General features: G+C 36.6%; 1 protein-coding gene across 2 annotated transcripts; it reads left to right on the forward strand.

Annotated features, from left to right (window-relative positions):
- Positions 1-2517: 2517 nt before the first annotated feature.
- Positions 2518-26273, forward strand: LOC114663944 (transmembrane protein 196-like). 2 transcript variants are annotated; one of them, XM_028817898.2, is made up of 5 exons: positions 2518-2823; positions 2913-3096; positions 5248-5304; positions 22801-23055; positions 24883-26273. In XM_028817898.2, exons 2-5 carry the CDS (start codon positions 2932-2934, stop codon positions 24952-24954), a joined length of 549 nt encoding a protein of 182 aa, XP_028673731.1. In that variant the 5' UTR covers positions 2518-2823; positions 2913-2931; the 3' UTR covers positions 24955-26273. The 2 variants fall into 2 exon arrangements, with proteins under 2 accessions (XP_028673731.1, XP_028673732.1); XM_028817899.2 differs by having other exon boundaries at positions 2913-3078.
- Positions 26274-27937: the final 1664 nt, after the last annotated feature.

Raw genomic sequence — 27937 nt, forward strand, 5'->3', positions numbered from 1 at the left:
CTTTAATTCTTTGTTATTAATGGTATTTATTATTTAGTTATACTACGCATTTAAGCTCTCTGCTTGTTGAGAAACTAACACTGTGAACGCAAAACTTTCTTTATAATTGAGTAAGATGTGTATTCCATCCATCAATCCATCCATCTATTTTCTGAACCTGTTTTATCCTGAGCAGGATCATTGGAAATTGGAGTCTATCTCAGTAAGTATAGGGCACAAGACAAGAACACAGCATTGAATGACCAGGAATCCTACTAATATCTAGTCCCCAAAAGCATTTTGTTAATTTTCACTGAAATATTAAAGTAAAATATGAGTTTTTAATTACTAACCATGCAAAATATTGGAATAAAATGCACATTGTCTAATTAAACAGCATCAACCATAAGAGTTAATTTCTTCTTAAAAAACTGATTGAAATGAAATCTGTAGCCACTCTGACCCTCTGTGACAAGGATTTGACACACCTTCTGTAAGTGTTCACTTAATTTGTGATATTAGTCAGATGATCTTTGCTTGTGTTTCCATTTCTCTTCAATACATTGGTTTACATTGTTTTACCGGGGGGACACAGTGATAGCAGTGCTGCTTCACAGTAATTAGACATGGGTTTGTACCCCGGGTCCTCCCAGCGTAATGTTTGCATGTTCTCCCTGTGTCTGAATGGGTTTGCTCCTGGTGCTCCCACAGTCCAAAGACATGCAGGTTAGGTGGTGTGACGGCCGGCCGGCAGCTCAGCCCGGCCGGGATGCCCAAACAATGGAAGGATGGGGGAAGGCTGCTACTCTGGGACACTGCCTCCCCTAAGATGCTAGAATAGCAGTGCCCCGAATTTCCACAGGGCAGCATTGGAACTGGAGTTCGGCTTCACAACCCTGCTGGGAACCATGGGTGCCACCAGGAGACGCTGCAGGAGAACCTGAGGATTTCTTCTTTCTGTATAGGGAAGTACTACCAAGTCATGGGGACGGAATCCCCAAAGTACTTACAGGCTGAAGAAAATGCAAGTTCTCCATCTGACCCGGCAAGTCACATGGATGGAAGGACAGAAGCACTTCTGGGCCAAGGACTATTTAAAGGACTGCTGTGAACCCAGCAAGCGAGCCAGAGTTGGGAGGAGGTGGACAACGCATGCTGGGAGGTGTGGAGGAGAAATAAAAAAGTATTGTGCTTGTTATTTGCCTGTTAATTTGTGACTGTGGTGCTTAGAACACTGTTTCAAGAAGAAAAAGTATTAAAATGCTTCTTAGTGCTTTTACCCTGTGTCCTGAGTGTCTGTCTGTTGGGTTTAAAAGGACAACAGCCACCTCTAACATTCACAGTGGATTGGCGGCACTAAATTGGTCCTAGTATATGATTGTGGTGCATGTGTGTGTGTTCGTCCTGTGATGGACTGGCACCCTCTCCAGGGTTTTTTCCTGCCTTGTACTCTATGCTAGCCTGGATAGGCTCCAGCAACCCCCACAACCCTGTTCAGGACAAAGCAGCTTGGACAATGACTAACATCGTTCTACCCATTTTTTTTTTTTGCAGAGTGCCAAAATTTTTAACATCATTAATCACAAGAAAGATTTAATTTTCATAAGGTTCAGATCTAATTGCATTTTTTACCACGTGGTCGCAAATTCCATTTTTCCTTAACAAATATGACTTTTTTCTGCTTTATTACACGTTTTAACTAATACAAACCTAGTAACTGCTGGATGAGTGCGTCAGACTAGACATGGTGAAGATAATAGGCCTGATGAATTATCCAATGTCAGTTCCCTCGCCTGCATGCATAACTGGACAGTAGTATATTCAGCTATAAGGTTTTTGTCAATTTTTGATTTGTTGGTATTAACAAGGAGCACTGATCATGACATTAAAGTTAATAAGCAAAGTTATATTAAAAAGTCGAGGTTGAGTATGATTTTAGGGTCTACGGACAGGCTGAAGACAGTATATTGATTCCCTGTCTGTCTAGAGACATGTCCCTCGAGAACGTCTCTCTGGCAATTGTGTGACCACGCCCACGCGACACGCCCCCATGTCAGCATTGTCACGGCTACAGTAATCATCACAGTTACTACTTAAATAGTCCACGGTAAGGGAGTTTTTAAACATTTCTGTTCCCTCCCACTGGCATTTCCAATCTATATTTTATCGTTTCTTTTTCAGACTTACCTGAATTTTACATTATAATAGGCTATTTTGTTCCTCCTCACGTGGAACAGTAATCCAGTTGCTGGAGGTATATCCAGATTACTTTAAACAGCTGAGTGAAATCAATGCTTTGATACATGAGCATTTCTGTATAACTGAAAAGTAGCACATGTTGCCAGGAATTTTAAAAGTCATTAAATTAAGCTGAAAACTGCCCTAATAAAATTAACAAAAATTAATTAAGAAGAAAAAAATATGAAAACGTTATAAATGTAAATAGTAACGAATAGCATTAAAGAAATATTTTCAGTATTATTCTAATACGATCCAACATAATTTCAAACAAAATGCACATGCGCTTACAAGCTTACCATAAAAACGAGCTTTTATCAGTCCTAGCCTGGTCACATACAATATTGCTCTCCAATACACTGGCTGGCTCGGTCACATGCACGCGTGACCCACGGAGCAGCGTGGCCATTAGCTTGCTCGATCACAATGCGTGACTGCGCGTGCCCGTCCCGACTCACTGCGTGCATTTCAAAGGGATGGGTGGCGAAGAGTTCACGCAGTCAGCCTGGTCCCCTGAGTCTGCAAGTTGGATGCAAGAGTGCAGGAAACGTGCGCAAATACTCAAGTGACAGGAAACCAATCGACATTGTATACAGCTTCAATACGGTAACGTCTGAACAGTCTGACCGTCTCACTTTATCTTCATTTGATGAGAAAGAAAAGGCGTTTATTATTTTTGTTTTTGTCATCTATAGGAATGATGCCTAAGAGAGGATGTGTACCAGCAGGAAGATCATCTTCTGTCTGCTTGTGCTTTCCATCCTGGAGATAGGGCTGGGGGTATCCAGCATTGCCTTGGGAGCGGTGGGGATCAGCCGGGTGAGCGGCGAGCAGAGCCCACAGCTGGGAGACTCCTCTCCGGTATGGAGCGGGGTGTGCGTACGTTACACATTTCACTTTCTTTCTCATCCGCCCTTAAGCCGTCTCCAGGTGCATGCTTGTTAATAATGTGTCATCTCATTGAAGTGTTTCGTAAGAACAGAGTTGCGAAAAGTGCTACATGTAGAAGAGTTGTGTAGGCTTTCATTGTGTAAACAGGTGAATGTAAAGATGACTTTGTTGCACACAGACTTTGGTTTGTTCCAGAATCATATTCAATCGTATATTTCTTCTTCTGGCATTTAATCAAGGATATTTCTTTTAAGAAAAATGTTTATGTTAACTAATTATAATTAATTAAGAAAAACTTAAAGTGATGCCAATAACAGTACCTGCATAACATAACTATGCACGTTTAGTCAAAAGTCGGTGAACTACAATTGTATGGTTATTATCTGAATAGAGCACACTCCACACATCTCTGCCTTTTGTTGCTTTTGGCATGAATTGTAGCATCAGACGTTGATGTGGTATTGTGCAATTCAGTAATGGCAAGGAATGTCAGAGTACTAATACGTGGAGGATGGAAAGATATTTTAACATTTTAAGTAAAAAAAAGTTACTGAAAATACTACTTTGGGTGCTGTGTTAAGAATTTTAAATACTCTAAGGGCAGATCTGCAATAGTTTGAAATGTGCTCATCTGCCACATCTCTCATAGTCCCAGGTGAGGAAGAGATTGAGCATGAGGGAAGGCTGCAATGTGAGAGGTTTATTCTTCACTGGCTGAAGAGATATTAATGAATACCTCTTGAATTACCTCTGAAAATCTACTTGACATGCAGTTACGTGTTGTCTTCTTTGAACAGAATTCATTTTGTGTATTTTTAATTAAAGTTTTTGTTTCCTTGCGCTGTGGAAAAAAACATTTAACTAAACTGAGGGCAAGCCAAAAAGCATGCATGTTTTAAATCTAGTGAGAAATAAACTGAATTCTTAGTGCCACAGCATGAAATAACATATCACATATTAACACATTCTCTATAGTGTATAACTTCAAAATGTATTTAAAACAGTTATTGACAAGTATTAGCATTTATATTTCAAAAGCATTAAAAAATATGGTGGCAAAGAGCTCACGCAGTCAGCCAACAGAAGTCCTACTTCATTGATAAAGTATGTTGAATCCTAGTGCAAGCACTTCAATGATACAAACGGATAAGAGCTTGCAAATTCATTTTTTATTTCCGTAATTGGTTGTTTTCACACAGTCATGTGAAGGATATATTATAAATATTTATTGGTCTTTGCATTCCTGCTCTTCCACAGTAAGCCTTATTATTAACATAAAGTTTACATAACAGTTCATTGTAGTTTTAATAATGAATTAATATGTTGAATGATTTTTATGATAACATTAGGAGATCTTTATTAAGAAGAACATGGTCAATATTACATAATAGTCCCTGCCTCATGAGAACTAGTTATTAAAGATTGGGATACTCTGCAACAAAATAGTCCTTCCAAAATACCAGGCTTCAAGTCAAAATAACAGAAATTTGTGTAATTGTATACATTTTTTCTTAAAGTTTCTAAAACTTAAATTAATTAATTTACTTAGTCATTTATACATATGGTGTTTTTAATTGAGTGTTTGTTGCATTTTAACTCTTGCATCCTTTAAATTAAAATGAATAGATTCAAAACATGGAGATATGGCTGAAAGGATATTCATTATCAGGATTATAATCAGATTTTTTGATTTATACAGAGAATATATTATAGTACATTAACAAAAAGACCTTCACCTTTTATCCCTCAACTCCTATACTTTTAAAACAGTTTTCAATAGACTCCTTACTTTGCATAAGCCATTCCGCATGATTTTGTATGTTGTATGAAAGAATGTAAAATCATTCATAAAGCACATTATATCAAAATTACAAAGGGATCTGAAAATGATTCTACCTCACATGCAAATAAATATAGAAATGTGGTGTTATTTTAAGTATAATGGTCTACTTAGCAAGCAAAAAAATAATAATATTCCACCTTCTTTGGTAATTCAGTTAAAGACTTGTGGTTTACAAGCTTAAATGATGAACATAGTACAGTAGCTTAACTTTTAATGTAATACCAGTGTGCTTGCTCTAGATAATTATACGTTAATGCTGTTGCATTGCATAATGTATTTATTCCTTTTATCTGCAGTTTCTTATATGTGGTTTGTGTGGTGTGTTATGTGCCAAAAAGAAATCTGGACTTATTGTAAGTATATATTTACTTGTGTTGAGTTTGTAGAAATGATTAATAATAAAGACTTAGTATTTTGTTTTTATACAGCATTGTATTTAGTTTATGTAGCTGTTGTTTTTTACAGTAGGATAAACCTTTCGATTTTAATTGTCAAATGTACGTTTTTGTGGTAAAGAAGTGAATATTCTTGTCATGATCTTATTAGTTTTTCTCTCGTTAAGTTCAGAAATAGACAATTATTTAATTTGTGTTCTCATTATGGCTGATATACATAAACACTAAATTTCCTTAGTTCATTTTCATTTAGGTGTTTATTAGAAATGTGTATTTTGTAAGAATGTGATGTATGCCTACAATACTTAGTGTACAGCAGTTTAATCATCAATGTTTAATTATACTGATGTGCTAATTTGCTGTAAAACTGTCAAGAGCAGAACATTTCTATCCCTTAGTTACTAGATATTTTGCATTAGATTCCTCTTAGCTTACAATACTTCTGGACACTAGCTGGTCACATTTCGAGCTACTAGAATGATTAAGGGTGAGGCATCACCATCATTGGCTTTTGCTCAATATACAGTGCATCCAGAAAGTATTCACAGCGCATCACTTTTTCCACATTTTGTTATGTTACAGCCTTATTCCAAAATGAATTAAATTCATTTTTTTCCTCAAAATTCTGCACACAACACCCCAGAATGACAACATGAAAAAAGTTTACTTGAGGTTTTTGCAAATTTATTAAAAATAAAAAAACTGAGAAATCACATGTACATAAGTATTCACAGCCTTTGCTCAATACTTTGTCGATGCACCTTTGGCAGCAATTACAGCCTCAAGTCTTGTTGAATATGATGCCACAAGCTTGGCACACCTATCCTTGGCCAGTTTCGCCCATTCCTCTTTGCAGCACCTCTCAAGCTCCATCAGGTTGGATGGGAAGCGTCGGTAAACAGCCATTTTAAGATCTCTCCACAGATGTTCAATCGGATTCAAGTCTGGGCTCTGGCTGGGCCACTCAAGGACATTCACAGAGTTGTCCTGATGCCACTCCTTTGATATCTTGGCTGTGTGCTTAGGGTCGTTGTCCTGCTGAAAGATGAACTGTCGCCCCAGTCTGAGGTCAAGAGTGCTCTGGAGCAGGTTTTCATCCAGGATGTCTCTGTACATTGCTGCAGTCATCTTTCCCTTTATCCTGACTAGTCCACCAGTTCCTGCCGCTGAAAAACATCCCCACAGCATGATGCTGCCACCACCATGCTTCACTGTAGGGATGGTGCCAGGTTTCCTCCAAACGTGACACCTGGCATTCACACCAAAGACTTCAATCTTTGTCTAATCAGACCAGAGAATTTTCTTTCTCATGGTCTGAGAGTCCTTCAGGTGCCTTTTGGCAAACTCCAGGCGGGCTGCCATGTGCCTTTTACTAAGGAGTGGCTTCCGTCTGGCCACTCTACCATACAGGCCTAATTGGTGGATTGCTGCAGAGATGGTTGTCCTTCTGGAAGGTTTTCCTCTCTCCACAGAGGACCTCTGGAGCTCTGACAGAGTGACCATCGGGTTCTTGGTCACCTCCCTGACTAAGGCCCTTCTCCCCCGATCGCTCAGTTTAGATGGCCGGCCAGCTCTAGGAAGAGTCCTGGTGGTTTCGAACTTCTTCCACTTACGGATGATGGAGGCCACTGTGCTCATTGGGGACCTTCAAAGCAGCAGAAATTTTTCTGTAACCTTTCCCAGATATGTGCCTCGAGACAATCCTGTCTCGGAGGTCTACAGACAATTCCTTTGACTTCATGCTTGGTTTGTGCTCTGACATGAACTGTCAACTGTGGGACCTTATATAGACAGGTGTGTGCCTTTCCAAATCATGTCCAGTCAACTGAATTTACCACAGGTGGACTCCAATTAAGCTGCAGAAACATCTCAAGAATGATCAGGGGAAACAGGATGCACCTGAGCTCAATTTCGAGCTTCACGGCAAAGGCTGTGAATACTTATGTACATGTGCTTTCTCAATTTTTTTATTTTTAATAAATTTGCAAAAATCTCAAGTAAACTTTTTTTATGTTGTCATTATGGGGTGTTGTGTGTAGAATTCGGAGGAAAAAAATGAATTTAATCCATTTTGGAATAAGGCTGTAACATAACAAAATGTGGAAAAAGTGATGCGCTGTGAATACTTTCCGGATGCACTGTATATATCACAGTTGCTCATTCAGTGAGTACTTGTGCTGTAAGTTTATGGACTATGGGTTGGCAGAAGAGTTTGTTCTGATGTCTCACAGCTCCAGGGACCAGTGTTTAAACTGGCCTGATCTGGTTTTATGTCAGATTTGCTCCTAGAGCTGCAGGCTTCCCCCTGTTCATTGTGCTAATTGTAAAGTTATAGTTTACTTCATAGTTTTTTTTTTGATGTGACTCTAAGTATCATGGTGGATGAAGGAGTGGTAAGCATTGCTGATTCCTACAAGAACCTTGGCTCTATTTCCATTCCATTCCATTCCCAGCTCTCCCTTTATCTATGTGGATTTGCCACATCCTTCCATTGTCTTGATTGCTTTTATTATGGGAACATTGTTTTTTTCCATGTGTCAAAGAAACTCTGAACTGACTTTAGGTGTTTATGTATGTATACCTTATGTTGGAAAGCTCTTGTATCCAGAGTTGTGTCTTGCCTTATACCTGATGCTGTCAGGACAGGCGCTGAATCTGTGTGGCTCTGTAATGGAAAAGAGGGTATTAGCATTTTACTGTCACCCGTGTCTTTGGACGGGCTAACACCCTGTGAAGACAGAGCTAAAGTCTGTTTTCTTACTGTGTTCTACTTTTTTTTAATCTCTCCAAGTCCTGTATTTTGTAGTATATAAATTCTTGGAAAGTGAACTTAGTTCAATTCATATTGAACTTTGTAATAAAGAATGCACTCTTACACACAACTATGGTTTCAATAGCTGAATTTTTTAAGCGACTGTGTATATTTCTGGCTCTAATCTACTAGAATGAGACGAAAAGAACCTTAGTGTTCACCCAATTCAAACATTTCAGCAATGTTCAACAAATGTTCAGCAAATGCCTATCAGATTTTACTAGTTTAACCACCTTTCATAGAGTGCCAGAAAGAGTTTTAAGTTTATTTGTGCAAATCTGCAAGCAATTTTGGTCATGATACATTAAAATTTAATATAATTAGACCTTAAGCAGTATGTCGTGAAAATAATGCTGGGTACATCAAATGATGGTGTCAAATGCCACTGTCATGCCTGTTTAAAAGAATGTTTCCAGATATAAAGCAGAGGAGTGATATTTAAAATGAATAAAGTCTTGTGATTCACTTATTAACAAATAAGTAAATAACCGTAGACTGTTTTATCTGTTTATGTACTTTGGTTCACATAACAGCAAATCTTTTCCAATAATTCATACTATTCACTGTAAAACAGCACCAGTGAACCCACTTCAAAAAATATAGCTGGGTATCTTACTTTAAACCTTTTTCCTCTTTTATTTGAGAAATATGTGTATATTACTAAACCTCAGACTGAATGAAAGTGTATATGTTCTGATATCAAATGGTAGTGCTATTGTGCTAGCTCATGAATTCAGAAAGTATAATAAAACATTTTAGAAAACCTAACAAGGTCTAGTCAAACTTATAAATGCAGAAATAAAAATGATTTATTTAATTCAGGAGTAACGCAATGAACATATGGACCCCTTTAATTTCAGTGTTTTCTGATTTTATTCTTTTTCTTGTTATTATTCTTTTCTGTCATGCTTATGTCAAAATGGAAGATGAGTTCAGTTAAGTCAGACACAAAAATAAAATATAAGTTACAATGTCTTTTAAATTTGTAATTTTTTGTGATTGATTACAGACTGTTTAGTTTTGTTTGGAAGTCACTGTTAGAAGAAAATGTAGCACAGTCTGATAAGGTACATTACTGTATTTACCAACAAATATTTTATACAGTAGCAGTTCACATGCTGTATGCTCTAACTATCCATGTCCAAATGCCTATTCATGGTTTTCTTTTTCTTTAAGTCCTTTTTCAGCTCTTGAGTAGTGTAGTGAACTGCAAAACACATGTGTGACTAAGGTGTGAGAAGCTGAAAGCGTTTTCATCCAAATGTTGTATGACCCTTTTGAGGTGGTATTGCTTTTTAAATGCCTCAGCTACACTCTGGATCTTTGATTCTGAGTACATGGGTAGTTCTTGATGCACTTCTGTCACATCCATAGTATCCAGCCATGTCCAAACACTCATTATGCTGTCTTAAAGCTGCTTCCTGTAATGCAAGGATCCATGTTATATCAATGCTACTCAATGTCATTCAAATATTGTTGGAATACGTTCTAGGAATTCTGCTCTGTACTTGTAATATTTCTGTTGCACTATTATATTGTATTCTGTTCTGTGTATTGTATTGTATTTACCCCCCTTTTTGACACCCACTGCACGCCCAACCTACCTGGAAAGGGGGCTCTTTTTGAACTGCCTTTCCCAAGGTTTCTTTCATTTTTCTGTACAAGGGTTTTTTTGGGAGTCTTTCCTTGTCTTTTAGAGAGTCAAGGCTGGGGGGCTGTCAAAAGGCAGGGCCTGTTAAAGCCCATTGCGGCATTCCTTGTGTGATTTTGGTCTATACAAAAATAAATTGTATTGTATTGTAGGTAGTAGATGAACAAGGCCTTAATCAAAATAGAGTATTAAATAATAAAATGAATATTGCAAATACAGTATGTTCAGTGCTCAAACAAGACTCAAAAAATTCTTCACCTCATAAAACTATGCCTCAGAGATCCTGCGTAACCTAGAAACATAATGTAGTCCTGCCTCTTATACTCAAGAAGCAGGCTTATGCCCTGCACATGCAAATGGGGCTAAAACATATTAATCTCAAAAGAGAGAGGAACAACATAAAAAGCCCTGGTAGAAATATGTATGTACAAAGTCATTGTAATAATATTAAGGTTTATTTTAAAAATATATTAAAAACCTTAAATGTACTATCCAGTGATGAATATGTGGCAGGCTACAAGAGCAAGAAAAGGAGATCAGGAGATAACGGTTTATCAGAAGATATTCTAGGCTCTAAACTAGAAATCAGAAGTCAGGAAAACCAAGGTATAAGGGAAAACCAGAATAAGTAATAGTAACACAAGCCAAAGTATTTTTTAGAAGTGGTCCACAATTTTGGACAAAACCTACAGCTCAACCCTGGCCTATATACCCGCTCCAAGATGACATCATATGGACACAGTTCTTGGGACAGGCCCGCTAGCATCTGGCTATTGTATCATGAAATCCTAGCCACAAAATGGTAACCCCTCTAAAAATGAAAATGGCATTTTTTGTAAATACAAAACATAACATTAACAAAAAGTAACATTATTATAAGGACCGTTTATAAGAAAATGAACAATTATTTTGGATTCTCCAGTATTGAAAAAATCCAAAAAAGCACATTTAGTTGCCATAAAAAATTTAGAACAAATGTAATATTTTTTTTTTAAAATGTGGAAAAGCTAAATGTTAAACAAGAACAATTCGAAATGAAAAGGAAAATACAAACTATTGCTTCAAAGAGGCTGTCACAATCTGCTTCCTCAAAATACCAAATTGAGACTTTGCCTTACCTGACCTGACTGAGGTCTGGACTTCAATGCGGCTTCTCTCCAGACTAAGCAGGCACACAAATGGTAAAGCCCAGACCCATGGTCTATTGTAAGTGAGATAATCACAAACAAAGTCAGACACAGTCACTGTCCGCCCACCCCCTCCTGGACATTCTATAGTAGATTCTGTACTGAGCCATCTATTTTGATGACAAAATCTTTACATCTATTGATTTCAAGACTACCAGTATCTCAATTGTCTTTTCCAAGAGCAGGTAAACAGTTTGACAGTAGAGCAGTTGCACCAAGTATCACAGCAAAGACCAAAAAGGGAAACAGAATAGAGGAAGGTTAGTAACAGTTCCTAATTATTTTAATGCTTATATTTTTGTACAAATGACTAACAAACAAAGGTGCATATGCACAGTTCATCAGCAGCTCTAGTATGTATGTGTTACTGATAGTGTGTCTTCAACCTGGATTTAAAAGCTGAGACTGAGGCATCTCTTATAATAGCATGCAGGTCATTCCACAGCTTCAGTGTCCTGTAACTAAAAACTCAACCTCCCACTGTAATTTTATTAATCCTTGGAATCTTTAATTGACTGGCATCTTAAAATCTTAATTCACACTCTGGTTACTAAGTAACAATGAGTTCAGATAAGTAAGCAGGGCCATTTAAGGCTTTCTGTGTAAGAAGGAGGTACTGAATCCAGACTTGAGAACTGGAGTTACAGTATGTGCTTGTACTTTCTAGCTCTTGGAACGATTTTTGCACCAGTATCTTGAATTAAAAGAAAGCTGCATATACAGTAAATTCATCTGAACAGCCTGTGAATAGTCCAAGAAAATACAATACAAAAGAAAAGAAATGGCAATTTTGGCAATGGGAACGCAACTTGATTTTCTTAAACTTTGTTTTAACTTTTTAAGGAAGTGTGCGTTGTGCTGCGGGCACGATGTCCCTACCAATCTCAGGTTAAGTAAATAATTACTGTAGGATGGAAGGAGGTGAGCCGCAATTATTAGCCTTGGATTTGTTTTGGCTGGCTGTGACTCTTTGCTTTTTTTTGGACTCTGTCTTTGTTTAGTGCTTTTAGTAAATTTACCAGATTCTTGTGCTTTCCTCCTTTTGTTTAGCATGTTTCTGTTTGGACCTGCCTATTGGATTATGGAAATAAATAAAATATTCTTCATTTTTGCCAGTTTACAGTGGTTTCTGTTTTGCCTGCTCATCCAAATTTACTCCTCATCGTTGACTCAAATGGCTTGTTATGCATTATAGAGCAATATGCCTTGCTGCAGTCCTGCGTTTCAGCTTTTCCAGCAGGTGGCCAGGGGGTTGCAATATGTACACTGCAGCTTTTGTGGGCACATCTGGGCAGCATGTGCCTAACAGAATACTAAAGGCTGTTTTAAAGCAATGTGTAACACAGCTTGAATTAACCAGCTATTAGCCATGTTATCATTTCTGCTCACCAAGGGATCACAAGAACTGCAGTAGGCAGTAGGCAGAGCCGTGTTTTTCTTGTTCGAGAGGAAAACCATACTGTGTTTTTGATCAATTAGTTTTTGCATCTTCCAGTATGTGAAAGAAAACTTTCCCATCTGAAATCATACACTTGGCCTTTATAGTTAAACCAATCTGGTTCAAAGTAATTGTGGATTTTATAGAGAGCTTGAATGCTGGATTATGATTTTAAATCAGGTATGCTTTATATTTATAGTTTTTTGTGGATTCTGTGCTGTCTACTCATCTAGATCTGTCCCCCAACCTTGGTTTATGCCTTCAATCTAAGTTTACAGGATGGCATACCCTGGTATAGTCATGTGGTTTGTATTATGCAGCACAGAAGCTTGTGCCAGGGACTGTGCTGCATGGTCCCCTCCTTCTGTGGGTGTGACTGGTTTTAATGCACCTGCCAAAAGTAAAAGGTCTGAAATGAGTAGTTGCATTGTCATAAATGACAATCTGTGATGGCTAAATAAAGTTTCTAAAACAACACAAACAGATTTGCAAGTTCAGGGAAAGTTAGTAAATGCCATTTCATAGAAGTAGTGAAAAGATGTATAGTCCATAGCATCTTGTGCTGGAAGTAGAATCAGGTCCACTCCACTGCAAAAGTAATAAATTGTAATTTAACCATCCCCTTGATGCATTCTTTGTATTAATCGGTCTACTGTCGGAAAAGTGCAGATGTTGTATATGAGTGCTCAGTTTTCACTGTTTTTAAACAACTTTTAACTTTCACTGTTCATACCTCAGATATGTGTGCATTATCAAGAATAGTGCATATAGACTGTTTGTAAAGTAGTAGCTTTCATACTGTGAGCATCTAACCAGGAGACTGTTTCTTATGCTCTCTTGAATTGTAGGACAATTGTAGGACTATAAATCTCATATCTGAGGTATGAACAGTGAAAGTTAAAAGTTGTTTAAAGACAGTGAAAACTGAGCACTCATATACAACATCTGCACTTTTCCGACAGTAGAGTCATTAATTAACACTGAGTCTGAAACAGATTCTTATTTACTTTTTCAATAAGGTTTAGAAAATGTAAAACCTCTACACAGGCAAATTCATGTGTCAACAGACCAAATAAAAAAACCTGCAAATACTGCGTTTTTCTTACTTGAGCTACCTGGTCTTCATATTGAATTTCAAAGCTATTATATATTCAGCAATATAGATGAAAGTCAAAAAAAATAAATAAATAAATAAATAAAGATCAGCTCTTTTTTAACGTTTGTGGTGTGGTGATAGGCGGGAGGACACCTCTGATATGTTGAGTGATGCAGGAAACTTTGGTTGTCAAAATGGAATCAAAATCATCTCATCAGCTCCTTTTGCAGCCATTAGTGTCTTATTTAATTTGTCAACATTCACAAGTTTCTTCACTGCTTTTTCTCTTTTTTCTTTCCTGGCCATATACCCACATAGAACATGACACATTATGACAAATTTCAATGAATATGAATTACCTTAAAATCTCTGAACTCCCATATTATTTTTAAAATATATTTTATACACCTCTTATTAGAAGTAATTATCATATCCATATTCAAAATGTAGAATATAGTAAATAAACCACATTATAGTATGTAATACATTCTAAATGCAGATTAATTACTTCAGCTTGCTTGGGCCAGAGCCTATCCTGACAGCATCAGGCACAAGGCAGGACAAAGCTCCAATTTAAAGACCAATTTAAAATCATCTGATATTAAAATATGCACATCTTTGGGAGCGTACAAGAAAACTGGAGTACCCAAGAGAAGGCCACAAGCAGAACATACAAACTCACACAAAAAAAGACCTGAACCCAAGAATATAGATATGGGAGACAACAGCTCTAACCACTTCTGAAAATTTTAAACCTACTTCATGTGAAATTACCTTAGCATATTATTATAATATGTATATTTATATTTTCTGCTTAGTTTTTTCTATTATCTAAACCAGCAAAAGCCCATAAAATTCCAAATACATTAATGATTTGAGGCAAGGAATCAAAATGTTATGTTAATCCAGAAATTACAAAATCAGTATGTAAAAGAACATCACAAAACAAGATGAAAATTTGAGGTACCTTATGACAAACCCCATTTAATGTGTAGCTGGCAGACTGAAAAAAAGGGCAAAGTAAATGAAAAGAATGGGGTGACACTTGTGGTCAATCCTCCCGTTTCTAGGCTCCACCATTCACAGAAATGAACACAAACCTTCGGCTTTGTGGGATCTTATACTGTATATCATCCATGGCGGAAGGGGTGGGACATTGCCAGATGTCCGTACGTCTATGGGAAAAAGAGGTTACAATGTTACCATGAGTGCCACTTTGTGTACTGGAGTGGTACTGCACCCTGATTTAGAGAGTTGTAGATGTCCCCTGCACATATTTGTCTGATTTGATCGCCCCCCCCCCCCCCCCCCCCCCCCCCTTCCTCTGCTCAGAGCCATCGAAAAGGGCAGTTCCAATTTTTTTTTTGTGTGACTTCTTGGCTTTCATCTCTGTTTGTTTGTTTCATCTCCAGGGCAACATTTGAACTGTAAACTTAGATAACACCAAGAAAGCTAAAGGTTTATTTAACAAAACAATAATAAAAGAAGGGGTTGAATTTTTTGAAAACACAAGATATGCAAAAGTAAACTGAGCTAACAAAATCCTGTGGCTTTACCAAACATAGCTTTTGTGTCCTGTCTACCAGATGCAATGGCTGGTTCAGCTAGTTATCCACTTATGTGTATCTCAGGTTTCTTGCAGCTCTCACCTCCCGTTGTTTCTTTCTTGCACTGCTTTATTCTCTTTCTGCCAGTTGAGCTGTTGTACATAGCTGTCCTCCCAACTCTAAGTTCACCAGTGATCTAGCAAGATGGAGGTTTAGACAGCAGTCATGGATCACTTCCCGGATCATCCCTATAATCACTTCTGGAGTCAGGCACACCCTCTCAAAGTTTTGAGGTCCCTAGAACTTCATCTGGTTTCCTCCATTGCATCTTCAATCTCAAGACCCCACCATAATAGGCAGCAGAGGGTCATACATACCGTAACAGGCCTGTCTGCTGTTATCAGCTTGACTGAAGGACTCCTATAAAACTGTTCTTATCCGCTCATTACCATTATGCTGGTTCTTGTTGCTGGAGTAATTATTTTCTAGGCTCTTTCTATAATTAAATGACTTGCTGCCCTAGGTGGTAGGCCTTCCATTTCACTCGAATGACAATATATGCTTTTCTATTCAGATTTCTCTTTAGTATCAAGGTTCTGTAGGGCTCTGCTTTTTCTTTGCAGTGATCCCTGATGTTTACCTTGAAGCCCTAAACAAGCACTCTTCAAATTCCAACTTGAAAAGGACTATCAGAAAAGAAGGTTGTTCATTGATATTAATTCAGCAGAGTCATCATTCTTCTGAAACTAGTCACAAAGTTCAAGGTCATCCTGTGCAACTGGATCCAGGACATATTGACTGGTATACTTTATAAGTTCAGGGTCCAAGAGAAACTGTTCTAAAATTCTCACTCTGAATACTTATAATCTCAGCCCTATATATGTGAGCTCAGCACAGTCCTCCCCATTACCTCATGAAACTATTCCCAAGTATGATACAAACTCTGTCATTAGTTTTGATAAGGACACACATCTTTTGGGACTTTTTACCAGCATTGATGAACCAGCCTTTGGGGAAAAGTCTAAACTCCACTGCAATAACCACAAACTGCTCTTCAGTATAAGCAAAGCAAATGACCTAATTGCTGACATCAGTAGATGTGGTTAAGCTGCTACTGCCTTTAATGGGGATGCTGGGAAAAGGATGAGTAGCTTTACATTCATAGGAGGTCCGCATCAGTGAGGATTATTCATAGTTCCTCAAAAACACCTATCTCATAAAAAAAATAGCATCAACATGAATCTGTAGTCCAGATTCCCACTTCTACAGCAGGGAGCATAGAGACTGTCTTGTGGGATAAATGTGCTCTGGTAGACCACAAGAGCCAACAGTGGGTGGTTAGAAGGGCTCCGTTCATCAGTGGGACCACAACACAGCTCATACATGACAGTTATAACAAGAAATATCAAAGTGAAAACACCCTTCTTCAATGCCAGATCCCACAAACCAATAATGAAGTTTCTGGTCCATCTAGCCAATGATATTTTAACATTTCATTCCATAACAATGGGCCTACAATATAAACTGTTTTTAACCTTGGGTCATTAATTTGCTAACTCATGGCACTTTGCTTGGTCTGATCTGTGGCTAAGATCCACTGTGAGCTGCTTGTATACCATCAGCCTATTTGTGTTGATGTTTGGTGGAATTCTACAGTTTGTGTGGTATAACTGGTTGTTACCTATTCTGTCTAGTATGCATTCCATGTTTGTATCTTATAGTTTTCTTTTTAATCCAATACTGCATACTTAATTTTTAATCAAATATTGCATATTTATAGGTATTGATCTATGTTTACTGCCCATGTCACTGCATGTTCATTGTTTCTGAACCAGTGGTATCAGAAGAAAATGCATGTCAGTGTACTGTGTGATTGGCAGCAACTTAAATTTATTGCCTGCCATAATAGTGTCATTATCTTATGTTTGCCCAATATCGAAACTAAAATCAAGTTTTCCGTATGTTCTGTTATTTTAAAAGTAATTGTCTTTCCTTTCTTTTTTATGAAATAATGAAATGTAATGAATCATGACTCAGTGAAAAAGTATTTTTGTCAGTTTTCTTTATGTACTATACTGTGACAGGATTTTCCTCTTTGTTCCTGACTGGCACCCAATGATAGCTAGGATAGATTCCAGCAGAACTTGCGATCCTGTTTAGGACTAAGTGGGTTGAAAATGACAGACTGTTACTGACTTTGGTTTAATCCGTGTTCCCTTCTGTAACACCCTTAAAATCTCTGCTAATCAATAAATAAGTCAATTTTAACTTTTAGTTTAGCTACTTATAATCTCAACAGCTGAAACCAGGGCAATGAAGAATCTTTTTCTGTTAAGAATATTATTTTCAGAATTTGTATGGTTAAGTACTTCTGTTCATAGCTTATTTAAGATTGAAAAGTCCAATGAAGACTTTGATAATGCAGATTTGCTTGCTAACCTTTTCATTTTTACCAAGTTAAATATATAACTACAAAATGTTAGCTGTTTATTTATGAAAGTGATTATTTATACAGTAAAGGTATTTATGAAATTTACCATGTGTTTCAGGTGGCGAGGTGGCGCAGTGGTAGCACTGCTGCCTTGCAGTAAGGAGACCTAGGATCGCTTCCTGGGTCCTCCCTGCATGGAGTTTGCATGTTCTCCCCATGTCTGCGTGGGTTTCCTCCCACAGTCCAAAGACATGCAGGTTAGGTGTACTGGCGATCCTAAATTGTCCCTAGTGTGTGCTTGGTGTGTGGGTGTGTGTGTGTGTGTGTGTGTGCCCTGTGGTGGGCTGGCACCCTGCCCGGGGCCCTGTGGTGGGCTGGCACCCTGCCCAGGGTTTGTTCCTGCCTTGTACCCTGTGTTGGCTGGGATTGGCTCCAGCAGACCCCCGTGACCCTGTGTTAGGATATAGCAGGTTGGACAATGACTGACCATGTGTTTCACTTTTTTGATCATTTGAAAACAGTTTATAATAAGAATCATTTAATATTTTAATTGTTAGGAGAAACAGAACTAATAACATTGACAACTCAGTCAGTAAGGGCACATTATAGCTTTCGACAATAAAATAAATTATATAGTGATGTGAGAAAACAGTACATCCTTTAAAACGTGTTAACATAAGGAAGTATGTTCTTTATTTTATGCCATTAGTAGATTAAATTGACCTAATCTATCAAATACAACTGAAAGATTGCACTTTTGCTATGATTTAATCAGCAAAAAACAGAGAAAAAATGTCACAAAAAAATGTCGACACCAAACCTGGAACTTTATATGAAGTAACTTGTAACTTTATATAAAGATGAATTTACACATACAGGTAATATTTAACACATCATTCTAACATCATTTCAGATTTATTAGGTCATCAGAAGAAAACTGTTAATTACCACATGTCTAGGAGACGTTAAAGAGCAATCTCGAAGGAATGTAAAATAATTTATTACACAGGACAATTGATTATATTCAGATGTTGAAGATTCAAGTTTACCAGCAATCTAGAAATAGTAAGGTATTCCCACTGAATTTATCTCACAAGGTTTAATGAAGGATTTACAAAGACATCTTATGGAACCTTAAGTGAACATCAAATGATCCAAAGGCATCTCTTCACAGTCAAGCAGAAGGTACTTGAATCAACTGTGAGATAGAGGTTCAGCATAAATACTTCATAACAGATCATCTTAGTGGAGAATAAGACCTTTGGAGCAATGTATGCTTAACAAATGTATGAACATTGAGTAATTTGTGTGCAGTGCCTGGTGTCATGTGTGTTACTAAAAAAATCTTTGAAAAGAAGAACTTTACACCACCTGTAACCAATTTTAATAGAAGCATTATGGTGTGGGGCTATTGTCCTGAGCACCATATTGACATTGAGTCAACAATGAATTACACAATTTACCAGAAAACACTCAAATTTACATTGGAGCGACTTAAAAAATAGAATTGTAAATTATGTAGGCGTAAAGGTGACTGCAACATGCAAGAAAGCTCTCACACATCGCACTGTGATGGAGTGAGAGTGTCATGGGACTAAGATTCATCCCAATCCCTGCCTTTTTTAAATGACTTTTACACAATTGAAAGAGAACCATTAAATTCTTTCCACCGAAGTAGCCAATTAAAGTTTTAAAGTCAGCAGTGTTCATGTTTTTACCCCAGAAAAATGCATGTATGTCAATTTGTTTTTGCTGAACTTGTACTTCTGTTACCTGTGGTTAGAATAATGTCTCCCCAACCTCTTGTGTGTCATAAAAGGTGATGTAGGTTACTGTTTGGAAAGACATGTGACCATAAAATTTTACATTCCTACACCTACTTTAAAGAGAGAAATCGGTCAACCTGGGTAAACTCAGAAAATGGCCATTAAACCAGATCTGTGTGGAAGAAATTACAGTTAGAGAATATTAAAGAAAGAAATGGTGTTCTTAATGAGGACCTTTTCATAAAATGTCTTTGAGTCAGAAGCCAGGCAGGATTAAACCTGTCCATTGCATCTTTAATGACCTCTTCGGCAAATGCTGAAGAGGGAGCTTTCATCAAAGAAATCAGAATGGTCAGTTTTGGGCATTTTATAAACAATTGAATTTGCATAATAGTGGTAAATTAATGCTTACATATCATGCTCTGATTGGTGAAAAGACATGAGGTGCTTCAATATAGTGCAAAACCAGTCGAAAATAAAAGTCTTTCTTAATTATATCCTTGTTCTTCAATATCTCTTGAATTTAACTTTTATTCTGTTATGAAAACTGTATACATAGCAACTAGAAAGTCTTACTAGGTGCATGAAATAACATTACATCAAACAGTTTCTTGAAACATCCCCCTGGAACATTCTGGTTGTTTACTTGACCATTTCAGCAGTCTCTTCATGACATTTGTAAAACAAATGCTTATACATTTCAATGTGCACTGCAAACCAAAATGCTTAACTATTGTTACCTCCAAATTATTCTCTCACATCTGTTTTGGGACTGAGTCCATGTCTGGGAAACAATAAATGTCCTTGACCAATGGTTGGCTCTGGTATTTGTTGTGATGTGAAATTCTCTACCAAGACAAAACAGTATTATTATGATTATTAATGTTACTGCTCCAACAAATATTATAGTATAGGTAAATACACTTTTTTGATACCATAAATTAGTAGATCATCAGTGCTGGAAGTGATAGTAAAAGGCAATGACAAGAGTGTGACTACAAGTATACCTTTTCTGAGAAGTGTTTTTGCTCCTTTATAGCACCATTTCATTGATGTAATACACTTTCACAGATGCCTGGCCCACACTGCAACCAAATGACTAACTGGAGAATATTTCAGTTTTTTTTTACATTCTATAGGAACCCTTATCCCCTAAGATTATAATGACGGACAAATTCATTAATATTTATGCCTGTAAAATTATTTAAGTAAGAATGAAGAATCAGGTGATTAGCATAAAGTTAATCAAAAATACCAGTCACACGGCCTTTCTGGTTACTTAACTTAACTCAATTTAGGTTTCCAACTTTCACATTCATTGTAAGGATTATGAGATTTTACTCGTTGTTATTCAAACATCATTTCTTTAAATACCAAATGTAATGAATTTCAGTGTTCTGTGAGAGTATAAATGAGATAATATATATTACTAGCACAGAAGTCATTCACTAATGTCTTACATGATTTATTAAAAAAACTGCAAACATCTCTTAGATTATTTTTATAATAATAACATTCATAATACCTTTTCAAACATAATCATTTTTTGAATTGTCAAACAATCATTTACTAGTACAACTTAAAATATATTGTAATTATATCTTTGTCAACAGAAAACAAACCTTTCATCTAAACCGAATGGGAATTTGCACAATATGATAACATTTTAAAAACTGCACCTAACACTAACATCTGGATTTTTCTTCTTTTTTTACATTCTTTTTTCTTTCTCCAGAGGTGAAACTTAGCTCATTTTTTTATTGATTCAAGATATTTTAGTGTTGAAAAGTAACTCTAAGACGCTTTCATGATAAGTACCTATAAATACCATCATTGGTGATAATGCAGCAGGAGAGCGTCACCCATGACTGCCATTGACAACATTTACAGACCGTGTAGAACATTAGATTTATTATTTGATTATGTTGCACATTGTAATATAAAATGCTATGTGGTGAAGTTGTATTCTATATTTAATAAAAAAAATGTGGTATTTTTATAATGAGGATTATCAGATCTACTTATTATAAAGATAGAATTATATTTCTATGGCCCCTTAATGAAATGTGTTTAGGAAATGGATGGATGGATTATAATAAAGAAGATTATAGTAAAGAAATTGCAAATGTATGCATTCTTAAATCTGCTTAATGCATTTCAGGATTATGGGGTGAGCCTACTGTACACTGTCAAAACGGGACAACACAAAGTCAGAAAGCAACCCTGAACAGGGTGCCAGTCAATTGTAAGGCAGTGACACACATCTGGGCGGGTTAAGACTCACTAATTTTCCTGATCTGCATATTTTTGGGGATGCATGAGAAAAAAGAAGAATATCAAGTGGGGGAACCCACGCAGACACAGGGTGACTGAGGAAATTCCATAGAGACAACAACCTGGTATAGGATTGAAACCTAGGGTGATGAACTTGTGAGGCAGCAAAGCTAAGCACCACACTAATGGGGTATATACCGTTTTTGATTTAGAGCTGTGATCTTGACAAGCTAGACATGTTATGACCGGTGTATATTACATATGATATGTGACATATTTATCTGACCAGAATACTCATGAAGTCATACACAGTGGCAGCTATGATATGCGTATATGTCATTGCATATATGCCTCATGCTGTTAAAAACTAATCAATAAATTTCACCCTTTTGGATTTGGTAATGTGGCATCTTTGAACTTTTAGATCTTTCTGAATCCACTTCCAACATAAACCCCAGGTCGTCCATTTTCCTTAATCATCATCTGATCCCTTCTTTCTTTCCTTCTAGTCCAAATAAAATAAAAGTATAATGACCAAAAAATAAATAAACATAGGCATAAGAATATAAAAATAATAATTTTCTTCTCTACAGAAGAAATGACCTGATAAAAAATATTTATTACTTTTGGCTGTCAAATGTGCAAAAACAAAAAAAGAAAATTGCAACTATATTAAATTTACTAGGTTGAATGTTTCACAAAGTATATTCATAAACTGTTTTAGGTAGATGTAAAGAAAATTTTGTTTATTTGTGTAAGATAACATGAGGTATAAGGAGTTGTGGGTTACAGAACAGGTGGATGGACCACAGGTAGTAGAATGTTAGAAGGAGAGAGAACACCACCAGCACCATATACTGTATGTGAAAAAATGGCCAGAGGAGCCCGTAAAGGTATAGAAGAGGCATAAAGCATAAGGAAGAAACCTTCATGGCGGTGCAAACAGGCAGTGTGTGTAGCAGCTAAGGCCCTGAACATAAGGGACAACTTTTCTTAGCAAATCACTAAATTTGTTTATGCTCTAGTTGTAAACAAGTTTTATACACAATTTTATTGTATTGTAAGCTCATAAGTCACCTTGGATAAAGGCGTTATTCAAATATAAATTAGTAATAATAATAATAACATATTAGGAGTGTCCTATAATGTTATCTTAAGTGAAGTGTATATTGAAAACCATTGTGTGCTGATGTAATAAAATATATTCCTTTTATTTATATAATTTCACTTTTTTCTGCTTCTTTGCTTACAGATGATATTATTTTCTGCTTTTTGTATTTGTGGACTGATTGGAGGAATACTAAATTTTCAGTTCGTCAGAGCACTAGTAAAACAATCATCCGCGCTCTACTCGCTGCATCTTGCTGCAATGTCCCTTGCATGCTTGGGTATAGCTGTGTGTACAATCTCTGCCTGGCTCACCTGTCGTCTTGCTAGCAATGAACAACAAAGGATGTTTTTGGAAAGAGAGCACTCTCTCCACCATTCTCATGAAATGACTGAAAAGGTAAGAAAACATGAAAATCTAGTGCTTCTCAAATCAAAGACTGCAATTTAACTGACAATCATTTACGCTTAAAACCTTGATGCAGAATTTTCAGTGTTTAACTTGCTATTTTATGCTTTTAGAATAATATGCTTCATAAGAATTTTACATTTTCCTGTCTATGGATAGGTTTATTAAATCTTTTTGTGGTTTTATTTTCTCCTGACTGACTAGTATGTTACAGAGCAACTGAAAGACCACACAATACTAAAAAATATTTTTGTGTTATTTTTGGACAATATTATGTTATCCAGAAGTTAATTTATATGCGTATATATCTAATAAAGGAAATATAATATTGACAGGGCGGCACGGTGGCGTAGTGGGTAGCGCTGCTGCCTCGCAGTTGGGAGATCTGGGGACCTGGGTTCGATTCCCGGGTCCTCCCTGCGTGGAGTTTGCATGTTCTCCCCGTGTCTGCGTGGGTTTCCTCCGGGGGCTCCGGTTTCCTCCCACAGTCCAAAGACATGCAGGTTAGGTGGATTGGCGATTCTAAATTGGCCCTAGTGTGTGCTTGGTGTGTGTTTGTGTGTGTCCTGCGGTGGGTTGGCACCCTGCCCAGGATTGTTTCCTGCCTTGTGCCCTGTGTTGGCTGGGATTGGCTCCAGCAGACCCCCGTGACCCTGTTCGGATTCAGCGGGTTGGAAAATGGATGGATGGATGGATAATATTGACATATCACCTTAATTTGTGCAAATCTATCATACTCTCAAGTGGAACATTTTGTGTAATAGAAACAGTTAATGATAATAGGGATAACAGAGTAATAATAATATATTACAGATAAAATACAATCTGCATAAACAAATAAACCATTCAAATACTTCAGAGATACAATAAGTAATAATAAACAACATTTTAAAAAGAAGTATAGTCCATCCATCCATCCATTTTCCAACCCGCTGAATCCGAACACAAGGTCACGGGGGTCTGCTGGAGCCAATCCCAGCCAACACAGGGCACAAGGCAGGAACCAATCTTGGGCAGGGTGCCAACCCACCGCAGAGAAGTATAGTCAATTTACTGAATATAGTATTCATGTACTAAAGAATCCTCTTTCTGAAGCAACTTAGTTCATTACCTGTCATTTCCTGAACTGATGCTGCAAATGTCAGAAAATAACACTGCTAAAAAGATTGTGAAGTAATATATAATTTCACATTTTGATCAATGAATGTATAGTATAACAGCAAATAGCTCTCACCTAACTTATCAGGCATTTTATATTGTTTGCCACTGTAGATTTTTCATTTATTTATTTTAAAAAAGGAGCTTACAGTATTATAGTTAAAAACAAATTCTGGGCTTGTTTCAGAATTGTATTGTTTCCCTGACTGCCCTCTAGTGGAAACAAGTCAGATCAAATATAATTATCTGTAAATGGTTTAAATATTAAGTATTTACCAATATTGTCTGCTTGCTTATTCCATTACAGTGCTATATTCCGGATTTTGGAAAGGTCACATAATTAACTTGGAAACAGTAAACAGTCAATTGTTCAGTATGGGATCATTAATATCTGCAAATCCTGCTGATTGATATACTATAATTGTACCTATTTTTTACAGTTTCTTCATTGCTTTTTCATTATTTTGAGTATCAGTTAAAGTTTAGTGCATGGTTATTGTAATGGCTGTTCAGGGTTATTTAAAAATAATTAGATATGAATTGCAGATATTGCAGTATATTTGGCTACAATTCTTGTTAATAGCAGCATAGTTATATTGTTAATTAACTCTTCTCACTCCATGTCTGTCTATCTGTCTATCAATGTTTATATTTTAACAGGAGCTCCCAGATAACATGAGCAATGGGATTCCACAGATTATGCACAATGGAAAGCCAGCAATACAATTATGACATACTTGATTTGGTTCTTCTTTATGGATAACATCCTGAAACAAGATGACATACCAAGTCATGCCATTCTTTGCAGACTGGATACAATGCAAATAATTGTTTTTCTTCCAATGGAAGTAAGCATTAACAGTGTCTCTGAAAGCAGAAAATGCTCTCTTGTATAAATATCAGCCGTTTATCTGCTTGTTGATTGTCAGCTTTTTCTGCTGATTTGTGCTAATGATCAATTTAAACACAGGAATACTTTAAAATGGAAGCAGTGCTGTAAAAAATGAATTATGATGAGCACTTGCTAGAGGTTTGTTTAAGCTTAGCAGGTTTTTATTTGTTTCTTAACTTTTAAGACTATGAACTGTTCAAGTAGAAATGCTGACATACTGCAAGGAAAGTGTAAAAATGCATACTCATGGGATTTTTAAGCAGAGAATGAAATATTTTTATATATACAAAATATAATAAAGAAGCATACATTATGATTGTGAGGCTTAATTCTGTCTACTACTTTTATATATATGATAGCTGTTTGCTACAAAAATAATCTCTGATGGAAGGTTAGTTCTGGTAGTAGAATGTTCTAATAATTTTTGTAAATTTGCAAATATTATAGCAAAAATGTAAGTAACTTAAATGATAAATTGGAGGTTTCAGTACCTTGGCAATACTCTACTGTAAGTCACCATGGACAGCAGCATGCACAAAAAGGCTGTCTTTAACAGTTTGCTGAGCTATACTAGAAAGACCTTGCTCTCTTCAAAGTGTCTACTGTTAGCAGTTTTCTGACGATCATTGTTTCCCTCAGTTAACTGCACTAAATGCATCCAGAGGGCATTCAGGACTTGAGTAAGCTGCTAGACCTTAAGATTTACAAACTGCAGATAACATTTAAGGCTCCTATGTTTACCAACAGCAAAGAAAGTTAGTCAATTCATCTCAAAATATAGCCAAGTTTTTTCTGATAATTACTTTTGTCTGGTTACTCAGGCTTTTCCTAGTATTTAGAACTGAAATAATATTTTATTTCAAAACTGGCACTAATATTGGATTGTTGCATTGTGAAATGACTCATAGTATGTGTTGCAGGCCTTTATTGTAATTATCTACAGTTATGAGTTCAAACCTTACATCTAAAATTATGTCAATGTAAAAAATTATAATTAAAAAATCCTCATCATGTGGGGCTGTTTCCCTTTGAAAAATTGACTTTTATTACCTATCCAAATAAACCTTACTTCTTCACAATGGGTTTATTAAAATGTTTTTATTTTAATACCTGAACAATTTGTTATGCTAAATTAATTTTATTTTTTCACATTAATAATGTTCCCAATTTATATCTAATATTACACTATATATATGCACAATTAAAGTGTATATACTGTAAATCATAATGTAAAATGCTTTCTATAGATAAACTTATTGATTGCTTGATTGATTCAAATGTATTTGAAAAAATTAAACATTCTTAAAAGGTGTTTTTTAAATTATTATTAATGTACCATATAAGACTTCCTTTTAATGTTTGTGTACAAAGTAAAATCAGGTTTTATTTTCTATGGGAGCTAGTAAATAATAAGAAGTAATAACAAGCAAATGCTTAGTCTGTAAAATTTCATTTCAAACTGATGGCATTTTTTATACTTCTTGCTATATACATCCCTTCCATCCATCCATCCATCCATCCATCCATGCATTCATACATTCTCTAACCCTCTTATCTTGTTTAGGGTTGTAGGTGTACTACTGCTTATCAGGCAACGCTGAGCACAAACCTAAATAGGGGGTCACTTCATTCATTCACTCCCAATCTCATCCATACTGCATTAGTTTAGAGTCACTAATTAATCTAAAATATGTTTTTGGCATGTGGAAGGAAAACTACAGTTATTATTATTAGTGGCCTTCAGCTTGATCCCGAGCCATGGCGACTTGATACTGTAGATGAACAATCTGTAGGAAAATTGATCATGTACAAGTCTAGATAGGTCCAACAGGGTCTTCTCTGCTGTTATTGTGATTGTGTAGAACCATCGAGGTGCTGGTCTTTCTCATCACCTTGTTCCTTGTGTTCTTCTGACCATGATATCCTTCTCCAGTGATCACTATCTTCATATAATATGTCCAAAGTAGGCAAGTCGTAGCTTGGTGATCCTTGATACGAGTGATATGTCCAGCTTGATTTGCTCCAAAATTGATTTGTTTGTTCTTCTGGCCGCCCATGGTATTGATAACATCCTTCCCCAGCACCACATTTCGAAGATGTTGATTCTTCTTCTATCTTGTTTTTTTATTGTCCAAGTTTCACATCCGTATGTTACCATAGAAAAGACCAAACTATGTATGAGCCATGTCTTTGTCAATTGTGAAATGTTCCTTGATTTAAAGACCTTGTCCAGTGACTTCATTGATGATTTGCCCATAGCTATTCTCCGTGTGACTTCCGGTGTTGTTGCTGCGTCTTGAGTGATCATTGATCCGAGTAGGTTGAAGTCCTTTACAACTTCCAATTCATTGCTGTCCACCTCAAATGTGTCCCAGTTGTATCTAGCAGTAGTGAATATCTTTGTCTTCTTTATGTTAAGTAGCAGTCCCATGTTTGAGCTTTCTGGCTTGACGCTTCGTAATAATTCCTTCATTCCGTCTGCACTAGTTGTTATCAATGTTGTATCGTCTGCGTATGTAAGATTGTTGATTCGTCCAACAATTTTGATTCCTTCTTCTTTTTTGGGAAAACTACAGTACTAAGAGAAAAACTCACCTAGCAGATATTGTCCAGGCTGGATTTGATTTGGGGTTGATGTTTGGAGGTAACAGCACTATCTGCTACATCCCTACAACACTCTGTTGGAAGGAACAAGTTTAAGAAATTGATGGATTCCTTGATTAAGTTGCATCCAAAAACATTCTGAATAGATGCCTTTGTACTTTCTGCTTATTACTTATTCAGTATCCATTACACTGGCAATTAATGAGGCTTAAAACATTA

The sequence above is a fragment of the Erpetoichthys calabaricus genome, chromosome 13 (assembly GCF_900747795.2).
Source record: "Erpetoichthys calabaricus chromosome 13, fErpCal1.3, whole genome shotgun sequence".
Lineage (NCBI taxonomy): Eukaryota > Metazoa > Chordata > Cladistia > Polypteriformes > Polypteridae > Erpetoichthys > Erpetoichthys calabaricus.